An 11,879-nucleotide genomic window follows, 5' to 3' on the forward strand; every position below is an offset into this window, starting at 1 on the left:
CATAACCTCGAAAAAAGCCGGTTCCGGTAAACTGTCAAATTCAAAAACGGTTGTTAAAACAGGTTTCTGTGTTGTCACCTGTCACCGACCGGCATTCGTCGGAAAAATGGCGGCGAACGAAGTGCAATTGGCCCAAACTGCGCTGTCTGGGGGCGACACGATTTTCGGCAAAATCTTGCGAAAGGAAATCCCCTGCAATTTCATTTACGAAGATAATTTAGTAAGTTTTTTTCATTTCCATCGTGATACCACATTGATATTTTTAGTGCGTTGCCTTCGACGACATCAATCCGCAAGCCCCCGTCCACTTTCTGGTAATTCCACGCAAACCGATCGCACAACTATCGAAAGCTGAAGACAACGATGGTCCCTTGTTGGGGCATTTGCTTGTCATCGCTCGTAAAATCGCCCAGAAACGGAATTTGAAAAATGGTTTTCGTATAGTGATTAACGACGGCCCCATTGGGGCCCAGTCCGTGTACCACTTACACGTGCATGTTTTGTCTGGTAGACAGCTTCAATGGCCCCCTGGATAAACAGAAGTCTGTGGTCTTAGCTTTACTGTGGTGTCTGATGTACTGATTTGCTTGTGGTAAATAAAGCCAAAATTTAGTAAATTAACGGCTATATATTTTTTTTTGTCAAGTAAAATGCATATAATTTGGTAATTGCCAGATACAAACTATACTTATTCAATAAACAAAATATTATAGTACAAATATGAGCTTACATCAATTGTGGTTCACAATATGGGGTCAGCTAAAAACTTGTAACAAACACTACTGAAGAAAACCTAAATGCCACTACAGTGACACTGATTTCACACACAAAAAACAACTTAGTCGATACAGTCTTACAAAACAACTGTTGTTACTGCTGCAAATAACATCTAAAATTGCCAAAGTCGTAAATAACAGCACCAATTATACCCCAACTCAAATGGAGAGTTTTTGACCTATAACTTTTCATCCCAAGGTCTGTGATTACATAACCAAAGCACTCACGCTGGAGGCCCGCTCCGCACGTGCCCGTTCCAATTTTTTTCTCAAAACCTGTTTAAACATTTTAAAATTTGAAACCCTCAAGCCCTTATCAGATCCATCATAAAACCATCTTAATTTGCAACACTAACAACACCAACATTTTAAAACTCAGCAATATAAAATAAACCTCTTTAAATTTAAATAAAACATTTTGTAAAGCTAAATAGTAACTATGTGTAAAAAAAATCGCCACACTTTTTTTTTATATCACCCAAAAGACGTAATTTGATTTGTAATAATTTTTCCAACGAAAAAAGAGCTGAGTTATAACTACTGAAAACTGGACACAAATTGTATTTGTCACTTCTTTCACTCAGTACTTTACGACATTGAACTGCATGGTAACCGAGGCGAGCCCATTTGGGTTAGGACACGATCTAACCACTGAAGAGGTCCGTTGAGATGGAGTTCGATCCAACAGGGTGTAGAAGTCACGGTTTGTCTCCTGGGGGGCGAAAATGGTTAAATTATTCACAAACGGTTATTGGGGGTACTTAGTACCTGTACTCCGCTCCCCAACCCTTGACAAAAGACATTCTAATTGTGCACATTCTGGTTAATTGGTAGACTGCTTCAAAACCCTGGCTGACAGATTGTGATAAAAGAGCTGCGAATTCTTGGTTATTGAAGATCTTCAAATTGCAACCTGTGGAGATTGGTCAGTTTAGCACGCATTTCAATCAAATCAAAAACAAGACAAAGTGGATTGTTCAATGGTTTAATACTACCTGGAGGTATTTTACAGACAGTGGCTGGATGCCATCCGTAGCGCTGATTGCAATTTGGCGACTGAACGAAAATGCTGGAATCACTTAAACACTCGGCGAAAACTTCACCACCTGGTAAAAAACAGATTTACATACTCGTACAAACCCGACTTTGGACCTATTGCACTGATCTCTTTGCAACTTTATACTTTTCATTTTGCAAAGTGATTGTGATGCAATATTATTGCAATTAATTAATTGCAATTGCAGCATAAAAACCTGATTATGATTTAGCATCATAATTGTGGATTATTTGAAAACTTAGCAAAATTGGTAATAAAAAATCTGTTGATACAAAATGGTGCAACAAAATCTGAGATAATTAATAAAAATTAATTTTTAATTTTCACTTTTCATTTACCAATCTTTTAAAATTGGCACATTAGAAAAAACGCGAACAAAGTACAAAGTGAAAAGTACAAAATTGCAAAGAGATTGGTGCAATAGGCCCCTTGCCTTATTTACCTATATAATACAGTCTAACTCCTTTTCCTATGTGCCGTCGAGTTTGCTCCACGACTGTATTACGATTTACGTTGGATAACAACCCCAAACAGAATCTGAAAAAAAAAACATTATAAATGTACATGACATTAAAAAAATTAGTGTGAAACTATCTTAGACGTGCGTCTCGTTACCTTTCTGAGTTGCTAGGGTCTGTAAACCCATCTACAGTAATCGACGGTTGGCTTGCATGAAACGTCTCTCCCACTCTCGTGTTCAATTCATAATAGCTGATACTACACCAGAAAGCAGGTTCACAGTAAAGCACAGGTTGAGCATCCACAGGAGGACTAGGTGTTATTCTGGACATACTCATATTATCATTGGGGTCGATGGGATCACCATCTTCGGACATGTAACCCGGAGGTGGAGTTTCAGTCGGTGGAGCAGCATTGTGGGGAGATTCCATGTTTGCAGGGGCGCCATTCGGACACAAACCCACTGCGTCCATGTAGCCCCCCGAGTGTTGCATGTGCAGACTAAAAGTTTACGTGATGCAAACGTTTACTATTTATAATGAAAAATTACCCTAGACTGCTTGGATTGTGAGGAAATGAGGTGTTTTCTGGTACTGATGTACTGAGGTCTTCTAGAGAATGAGGAAACAAGTTGTTTTCATCGCCTAATGTGTGACGAGGTACTAAGATGGCGGGGAGCGCTGAAAAATTTTTAATAAAAAATTATAGAAAATAGAACAGGTCTCTTAGGTAAACAACGCTCTATTGGTATTGTTCTTTTACAAACATTCGTTATCAGTTATCACGTTGTACTTTTTTCATAAATTAATGTACTTACAGCCATCAAGACTGCTAGAATTATTCATTAAAGCGAACTGCTATCGGAAAACTGTGGTGGTGTTAAACACTTTTATAAAAAACACTCTTTGACCAAGAGAGGAAACGAGACTGAAGCGCGTGTCAGGAATACTGAAAATTAGGGATCTCTAACAAAAAACAAAGCTCGACGTAACTTATCGATTTGTTTAAAATTATCCGTGTTAATAGGTTACCAGAATCCCTGTGAAAAAACTGAAACATTAATTGGATAAAAGCTTTACTCTGTCCAGAGCGGATTTATTATGTAGTTCCATAGACGGGATCTGATGAAACGAGGACATTAGTACGTGTTGTAAATGTAGGCAGTACTAAACATAAAAACGAAAAAACTAATAAAATAAATTATAAATTTCACTACAATACTTTATGGCTTGCATTTTATAACATGATGAATGATTTGGATGCTCAATTTTTCAATAATTTTAAAATATTATTAAGAGATTGATAAAAAAATCAAATGAAGTGACAAACAATAAATGAAGGACAAATATTGGAAAATAGTTTTTGTGATTACCTATAACCTACAACGGCTATTTTGTGCCTACAGTGTAAACTTGCATTTTTCATGCATTCAAAAAATTGTTTTATTATTTATTCGACTGCTACGCCCACAATGATAATCGTATTGTTTACTTCATTCCCGTTTACGTGCCTGTTCAATCAAATAATAATTGAATCTTTTTTGAAAACTGCAATGTATGAATAAATGTTTAGCCAAATTTGATCTACGTTTTCCCAAAGTCCTTGATAACGTTATAAACCAAACGTCAAATTACTTAACATCAACAAAAAAGTGATTCTTGATCAAACACATGACTCGACATTTCAAAGGTGACTGACGTGAGTTTTATTTTTCATCGCTTGATACAAATGTAGCGATTGGTTGTAATTCTTTGGTCAAAAGGTGGGTTTGTAAATTTGCATGACAAAGAATCGATTCCTCATTTCCGATTATTTAATAAAAAAATCGGTCAATTATGAACAACATGTATTACATAATTTTGTACCGAAATTTTTTGTTGCTTATTCAAATCGACAATTGTTTTTGTTTTTTGTTTAGATTTGAAAGGGTCATTCTATAGAAAAAATGGTTTCCACAAGCGTTCATATAAATTAAAAATGGTCCACATTGGAACGGAAAGATATTTAGGAAAATTCAACTCACCATAGATTCGACCAATAAGAGATATTTATTTTTTCAAATAAACCAATCACAGCAAACTTTTTTTGGAAATTTTCACTAGTGAAATTTTCAGTGACAATTCCACGCGAGCTGTCAGTTGCTTATCAGTTCGTTGAATTCTCATGACGAATATAACTCGGGAGCTCGAAATTGTGGGAAATTTCGAGCCCCCTGGTTATATTACTTATGATAACATAAAAATAACTTCATCTCGGAGTTTAGCTATTCTCTCAGAAGTAAAAAAACATTCTAATCCCTTGTTACTTAATATACTATTTCATTAACCTCCAGCCACTTCAAGGAAGGTTAATTCAATTTTATTAGCACTCTGTTGACAGGTCGCAAAAATCCATGATAATATCCCAACCCGTCTGATTTATGCAAAATAAAAAAATTTAACACGTGCTTCACGACTTAACCTATTTTATTGACATTAATTGACACTATTGGTAGCAGAATCCTAAAAAATTTACAGTATTGCCGATTTGAGTCAGTGGGTTGGATTTTAAAAATTGATATGTATCGATGACGTAATATGGTAACCATGTTAACCGGAGGCAAAACCGGTTCTTTTGTAATTTGGAATAATGGCAAAATAAAATAAAAAGAAAAAAATGCCTAGAATACCTGGACTTTCAATTCTTGTGTAGTGGTATGGATTGACGCAGACTTCTTCTTTTTTTAAAGTGTAAGAATATTCGCAATTATCCAAAGGTCTGAGTTCATGATGCGATTGAAGTTCAGGCCATCTCCAGAGGCGACAATAAATTACATGAGGCAAACCTTTCCTCTGTTGCTGGACATTTCCCAATTCAGCCGCGGGACGAACTCTGCAAGTAATCAATAAACATCGTCAAGCAGTAATTTACAAATAATCCTAATGAATTCAATTTGATGACAATGAGTTAATAAAAGGAATAAATGATGATAAATGAGTAGGAATCTCAAAATAAGAATTACGCAATTTAGACAACGGTGGTATGAGTGGGTCCAACCAGCACATTTTGCAGACATTTAGGGTAGGTCACAAGCCAGACGCAGCGCGGTGAGAGGGGTCTAAACAAATCTATAATACCTATGACCTTAAACTTGGTGCATGAGCAGACAGCGAGGCCCAAAACCTACCTAGGAATTGTGACGCATTTCGTGTTATGATTCTGTGAAGAAATGGCTCGTTCTAACTCCTCCAAAGCGCCCGATTTTTTCAATTTCTTCACGAGACTTTTGACGGCCTTCTCACACCATTTGTCATCGGCGTCAGTGCCTTTTTTCCATCCCAACAAACGTTTGACGACGGGTGGCGTGAACGACGGGAGCATCCCACTCATCACCATTAAACAACAGCAAAACGAACAACTCCACGCGCACGTCCAACACTATTTTTCTCCCACAGATTTTGCCAAATATTTTACAAAAATTATTGCTTTGCCACTGCCATATTGTTCTTTGACAGGCCGACGATGATTGTCGTCGCTCAAGGACTTACCTAAGACTCATCTTAATCTCTTATCTCTTTTTGTTACATAAGGACCAAAAGGTACCGTTCAACGACGTAGTTTCGCAAAACGTCACTGCCGGCCACTGCGCAGGCGCGGGACAAATCTAATCAAGCGCTCAGTGGCGGTGCATGTGCACGGCCACATGGAGCAATGTTTACATTTGATTTTTTCCCTGTCATTACATTTTTATCGAACCTGCTCGATAAACACAACAAATCTTTTTTCATATGATATTATCTCTTATTATATTATGACCATTCAAAATTACAAACTTATTTTATTAAAAAAACTATTTTAAATTGGATATTTTTTTTAATTTTCAAATTTATGACCCAACTAATAAAAACAAGTGTTCAAAATAAAAAATTTACTTATTAAAAAGATAAGAACTAAAACTAAAAAGACAAGTTTTAAAAATTATTTGAATTTATTCCAAAACTTGCGTAACAATAAAATAATAAAAACTAAAAAGTTAAGATTAAAAAATTTTCCTTCCAGGTTTTCCTAATTTTTGTTTTTAAATTTTCCAGAAATAGAACCTGTGATCTAACAAGAATCTATTTTTTGCCACTCTATGAAGGAACAGTCTGGCAGCACTCAGTGGCGTGCGCCGTTAAATGTCATTTGACAGATGACGTGTTTACTTTTTTGCGATAAGGTTATGTGCCACTAAATTTGTTGAAAAATGGTACTTGTGTTTGCTATAAATTAAACAATTAAACAACACGTAAGTTTCCAAGGTGCTACGCCCTATGACCGTGTAAACTTCTGAAATTTCCAGAAATGGGTACCGCAGTTAGTAAGAATTTGGAGTTATCAACAAACGAGTATTTACTGAAATTTGTAAGTAACCAAACGATATCTCAAAATGACCCCTTTTGGAACCGATTCGTGGCGTTTAATATTTCGCCGCCAATGACAAGGTATATTTACTAAAATACCAGTGCAATCATAAACTAGTTTATTTTAGCAATGACCAACTTGCTTTAGAGTCAAAAATTGAGAATCTTTGTCAAGCCTTGTTGAAAAATAATTCCGCTTCAGGGAATTTAGGTACAATAATAGACGTTTTTTTGGGGCGAGCTTCAGAATTGCTTGCTGCGACCAACACGGATGCGTAAGTTTATATTAAATTTTCCTGAGTGGTTTCATCCTTGAATTTCAGAAGTTTGTTTATTTGGCAGTTATTTAATATTTTGTTTATAATTCGCTGTATCTTAAAATTCCTGGCCGAAACTGTAACAGAGGAGCATTTAATTGAACAAGTAGAATTTAATGGCAATGGAACAAGACTTGAAACTTTTATTGACTCTTTGGTTAAAATTATTGTGGATGTGGAAGTCAAGGATTCAACTTATGGGATTCATCTTGAAGCTGTCACCACTTTGTTGGTGTTTTTATCTGTCCAGTTACATACAAATATGAAGTCAGACCAAAGCAATATTTATAGACTTGTAATGAGGGGGAAGCACACAACACACGCCCCTTTACTTGTGAAAAGTTTGTTAATAAATTATATGAATCAGGACAAGGTTCCTGTAGGATATGGGGCCAATACTGGCCACAGTCTGGTCTTAGGAATAGCAGCAGAATTGTGGTCAATCTTAACATTTAGCAGAAAGTCTGATGAATTGCTAGAAGCAGAAACTAGTGACTACCAAGAAGTTCCATTAGCTACACAGAGTTTGCTGTTGGTTCTAGTTTTAGTGCATCATTGGACCACAAAGAGTAATCCTTACAGAAGCAGCTTATTTTCGTGTATGAATAGTGCAGGTATTTTTATCTGTTATATTATTTAAGTTCTAACGTTTTATTTAAGACAATAATCCAATTCCTCCAACTCAAGCCAACATTTTATCAAGAATAGATTACACGACTCTTTACACAACAATCTGCAAAAAAGCATCTGGAGATGTTACCACATTATTACTGTATTTATTACTGCACAGGAACGACTCATTTAAGACTTTTCTTTTGAATCGACCTGACTTGGATCACTTGGTAATATCCTCATTATTATTACCCGCATCAACTCAAGTTTACTTTCCAGATTATTCCTATCTTGAAGACTTTGTACAACGCGCCCAACAGTAATTCACACCACATTTACATGTCTCTTATAATCCTACTCATTTTAAGTGAAGATGATTCCTTCAATAAGGCTATTCATGAAATCGTAATAAAATTCTTCGTGTTTTGTCTCAGACTCATCGGTTTTTTGCAGAAATTGAAGAATATTGTGTGGTATACTGAAAGAACCCTTACTGAAGTCACCTTAGGGGGCTTATTGGTGCTGGTGGTGATAAGGACAGTACAATACAACATGTTAAAAATGCGTGATAAATATCTCCATACAAATTGTTTGGCAGCTCTGGCTAACATGTCTGCCCAATTCAGAGACCTGCACCCATATGTCAGCCAACGTTTAGTATCATTATTTGAAACGTTGGCGAAACGATATCAAAAATTATCCACAAAATTGATAAACGGTAAAACTGAGAAAAACGCAGAGTTGGCGATAACTGTCGTCCAAGATGGTGATGATATGGAACAAGACATTACAGTTTTAGAGGAAGTTTTAAGAATGGTTTTAGAAATTTTCAATTCTTGTCTTTCCAGCCAATTGGTCAATAATCCAAATTTAGTTTATACACTTTTATACAACAAGCATATTTTCGACCCGTTTAAAGACAACGTTGCGTTCCAAGATATTATTCAAAATATCGACATCATTATTAAGTACTTTTCAAATTTGCTGGATGATAAAACGCAACAAAATGAAGTCGATGCGTATCAAGTTTTGAATGTGATTCAACAAGGTGCTAAGCGATGGCCGAAGGACAAACTAAAGGTAATTCGTTTGGTAGAGTTTCAAGGTGTTGACTTTTTGTTCTTAGAAATTTCCGGATTTGAAGTTCAAGTATGTGGAGGAAGATCAACCAGAAGAATTTTTTATTCCTTATGTGTGGACTTTGGTCAGTCAACAGTCAATATTACATTGGACTAACGACAGTTCGCCGCTACTAGCGACCGTTTGCTAACATTTTACTAGAGAATATAAATTATTTATTGTTAATTTGAGTAAATATTTAATTTGTAATTATTGTTTTTAAATATTTCATTATATGTATATTAACATGTATTTTAGTTGTTCACAGATTTTGTAAAAACGGAAGTGTGTACAATAAATTGAAATAATTTGTTACCGTGCTGAGGCAAAATAATGCATTTATAATTGTTCAGTTTTTTCAGTAGCCGACAATTAATTAGCAGCGTTTTTGAGCTACACAACGTTAAAAACCCGCATTAGTATTATTTTCAGTTTAAATTAAGCGCAATTTTTTAGTAACTTCGTTTTTGGAACTAAGTAGTTTGACGTCGGCAGCCTGCATCTGTTGTCAAACTTTGATGACAATCCCGTTTCAATTTTAATTGTCATCAAGCAGATATTTGAGTTATTTCTGAAAGAATTGTAATCTGTTCTACAATAATTCAACCCGCGATCAACATGGAAAGTGACTGGATGAATGCCGCCCATAGCACCGGGGTAATTAACTCACCAACAACAAAAATTTAATTTTAGGTTAGGTGCTCATGACTTGTTATTTCAGACCACTATTATGGCTGCGGAATTCGAAGGGGGCGTCGTAATTGGTGCCGATTCTAGAACCACCACTGGGTACAAAACCTCCAACTTCAAAACTGTATTTGTTATATAATTTCATTCAATTTATAGGTCCTACATTGCAAATCGCGTCACTGACAAGCTGACCAAAGTAACGGACCACATTTACTGTTGCCGTTCAGGCTCCGCTGCTGATACACAAGCTATCGCTGATATTGTGGGCTACCATTTGAATTTCCACGGGTAAATTCTTAATCTGAGCAAAATTGGCATTTTCAATGTGAAATTCTAGCATGGAATTGGGGGAACAACCTTTGGTGGAAACAGGCGCTGCGGTATTCCGCGAGCTATGTTACAACTATAGGGACTCTTTGATGGCCGGGATTTTGGTAGCTGGCTGGGATAAGCGCAAAGGGGGGCAAATCTACTCAATTCCAATTGGAGGCATGTGTGTTAGACAAAAAGTTTCAGTTGGGGGCTCCGGTTCTAGTTACATCTACGGATATGTTGATGCCAATTACAAACCCAACATGTCTAAAGAAAACTGTGCGAAGTTTGTTGTGAACAGTACGTTAACAAATCCTCATAAATTTTTTCTAATAATGTTTTTCAGGTGTGGCCCTCGCCATGTCCCGCGATGGTTCCTCTGGAGGCGTCGTCAGACTTGGTATCATTACAAAAGACGGAATCGAGCGCCGCGTTGTTTTAGGTGACGAGCTCCCGAAATTCTTTGAAGATTAGTTTATACCATTTTTTTAAATAAACAATTATGATCATAATGTTTTATTGGCTTAAAGTATTGGATCAAACCGCAGATTTCAATATAAAAACTTATAATACGCATGGTTTTTAATTTTAAAATTTCAAGGGCTTGAAGGTTAATTGTCATCTTGTCCAGATTCATTATCTTCATCATCATCATCATTCTCATTGTAAACTTGTCCTTCCTCGTCTTCTTCGTCGTCATCATCGCCAGCGACTTCAGTATTCTCCAATTCTGCCCGCTCCATTTGTCTTTGCAATTCAGCTTCATCTGTAGCTGTGACAACTTTGGGCTAAAAGGATTTAATTAGACTAGACACAAAGTTACTTTCAGAAACGTACTGCCATTTGAACATTGAAGACGCCCCCCAACTCTGTAATGGATTTTTGGATCATTTCAATTGCGTCATTTAATATTTTAAGACCGTCTTGTTTCTCAGGGGTAGAAGTGGTCATTACTAGAAGATAATTTTAATGTTTAATGTCATGAATGAGTTTCACGTACCATAAAGTGGAGGAGCAATAAGATTGATTTTAATGGGCAATTCTTCACTAGACAATGACAGACCAGTTTTCAACGCTGTCTTTACAGCATCTATTCCTTCATATCCATAGCAAGCACACTCGATATCTGCTCTAATTTTCACAGCTTGAGAAGTTAATTTTCTCTTAATGTTACTCAGAAGCACCTCTTTAGTTCTCTCATCCAACTGACACTCAGCTAATATACTGGGATCCCTAAAACGCAAGATTAGTCATTTAAACAACCTCCAGAGTAAAAACCTAACGAAACAGCTTGTTTAAAAAAGTCATAAGCACTAGCTTTATTCTTTTTGTACTTTTCCTCAAAGTACCACGCAGTTTTCTGGTACAGCTCCTCCAATTGTTCATCAGATTCGAATTTGAGCAACTCGGCGACGTGTCTGAGGATTGAATTGACAGCTTTTGCTTTAGCGAACTTTTCAGTGCACTTTTCCACATCCTCAGCGCTCACTCGCCGCTTGGATAAATCAATGTAGCCTTTATCTTTATCAACTCTTATTACTACCACAGGCTCCGTTTTTCCTACTCTAATTAATTTATTTATTGAACGAATACGTCTTCTGGACAATTCTGAAAGCAAGATCATGCCTTCTATATTTTTGTATTCTAATAGATGGACGTAAGCCCCCATTTCAGCAATTGCTCGGACGTTCACCATGACGACGTCGTCCACTTCAGGAAACTTCTCCTTGTAAAATCTACAGGCCAGCGGCATTTTCACCTGAAATATGGTGTTTTTTAGGTTATGTCACAAAAAACACAAAAACTGTGTTGCGAAGAGCTTAGACTTCCGAAAAAGAAGTTGTATTTTAAACATTTCGTTATAATTACCTAAATTGTTGCAATTAAATATGAAAATAGTGATGAAATCCAGAATAATTTCACGTGTGACAGAACCACTTCAACCTGCAGATATTTCCACACAAAAAGCCATACAACATTAAGTCCCATCTTTGTTCATAACCTGGTGTTTAAATTGTTTCTATCTCTTTCTTGGACGTGTAGAAACCGCGCAGTGACAGAAAAAAGGTGTGTCGAGGGTTACTCTCCAGTTTTTTTTTAACATTTTTAAACGTACAAAAAGAGAATTATCCGTACTTCATTCGAATCAAATTGC

At 36.4% G+C, this 11,879-nt stretch overlaps 5 protein-coding genes across 6 annotated transcripts; 3 read left to right on the forward strand and 2 right to left on the reverse strand.

Moving 5' to 3' along the window:
• Window positions 1-57: 57 nt before the first annotated feature.
• Window positions 58-621, forward strand: HINT1 (histidine triad nucleotide binding protein 1). The gene is made up of 2 exons (XM_088050277.1): window positions 58-220; window positions 267-621. The coding sequence occupies exons 1-2, from the start codon at window positions 107-109 to the stop codon at window positions 534-536; spliced, it is 384 nt and encodes a 127-aa protein (XP_087906403.1). The 5' UTR covers window positions 58-106; the 3' UTR covers window positions 537-621.
• Smox (Smad on X protein) lies at window positions 609-5,890 on the reverse strand. Its single transcript, XM_088050276.1, has 8 exons — window positions 5,459-5,890; window positions 4,961-5,163; window positions 2,843-2,972; window positions 2,449-2,793; window positions 2,276-2,370; window positions 1,772-1,882; window positions 1,545-1,689; window positions 609-1,488 (listed from the first exon to the last, which is right to left on the reverse strand). The coding sequence occupies exons 1-8, from the start codon at window positions 5,665-5,667 to the stop codon at window positions 1,365-1,367; spliced, it is 1,362 nt and encodes a 453-aa protein (XP_087906402.1). The 5' UTR covers window positions 5,668-5,890; the 3' UTR covers window positions 609-1,364.
• A 526-nt stretch (window positions 5,891-6,416) lies between these two features.
• Window positions 6,417-9,037, forward strand: LOC148181463 (dymeclin). Of its 2 annotated transcripts, none has more exons than XM_088050275.1 (8): window positions 6,417-6,559; window positions 6,614-6,755; window positions 6,803-6,949; window positions 7,001-7,605; window positions 7,652-7,833; window positions 7,883-8,008; window positions 8,057-8,683; window positions 8,730-9,037. In XM_088050275.1, the coding sequence occupies exons 2-8, from the start codon at window positions 6,616-6,618 to the stop codon at window positions 8,871-8,873; spliced, it is 1,971 nt and encodes a 656-aa protein (XP_087906401.1). In that variant the 5' UTR covers window positions 6,417-6,559; window positions 6,614-6,615; the 3' UTR covers window positions 8,874-9,037. The 2 variants fall into 2 exon arrangements, with proteins under 2 accessions (XP_087906401.1, XP_087906400.1); XM_088050274.1 differs by having other exon boundaries at window positions 6,418-6,559; window positions 6,998-7,605.
• Window positions 9,038-9,191: 154 nt separating this feature from the next.
• Prosbeta1 (proteasome beta1 subunit) lies at window positions 9,192-10,236 on the forward strand. Its single transcript, XM_088035930.1, has 5 exons — window positions 9,192-9,379; window positions 9,444-9,511; window positions 9,569-9,700; window positions 9,750-10,024; window positions 10,071-10,236. The coding sequence occupies exons 1-5, from the start codon at window positions 9,341-9,343 to the stop codon at window positions 10,196-10,198; spliced, it is 642 nt and encodes a 213-aa protein (XP_087892056.1). The 5' UTR covers window positions 9,192-9,340; the 3' UTR covers window positions 10,199-10,236.
• On the reverse strand, window positions 10,225-11,727 carry eIF2alpha (eukaryotic translation initiation factor 2 subunit alpha). The gene is made up of 5 exons (XM_088035918.1): window positions 11,594-11,727; window positions 11,008-11,483; window positions 10,725-10,957; window positions 10,562-10,677; window positions 10,225-10,512 (listed from the first exon to the last, which is right to left on the reverse strand). Exons 2-5 carry the CDS (start codon window positions 11,475-11,477, stop codon window positions 10,336-10,338), a joined length of 996 nt encoding a protein of 331 aa, XP_087892044.1. The 5' UTR covers window positions 11,478-11,483; window positions 11,594-11,727; the 3' UTR covers window positions 10,225-10,335.
• Between the last annotated feature and the right edge of the window lie 152 nt (window positions 11,728-11,879).

Source organism: Gnatocerus cornutus, chromosome 1, assembly GCF_029298725.1.
Source record: "Gnatocerus cornutus isolate USDA-ARS CGAHR chromosome 1, icGnaCorn1.1, whole genome shotgun sequence".
In the NCBI taxonomy this organism is placed as follows: Eukaryota; Metazoa; Arthropoda; class Insecta; order Coleoptera; family Tenebrionidae; genus Gnatocerus; species Gnatocerus cornutus.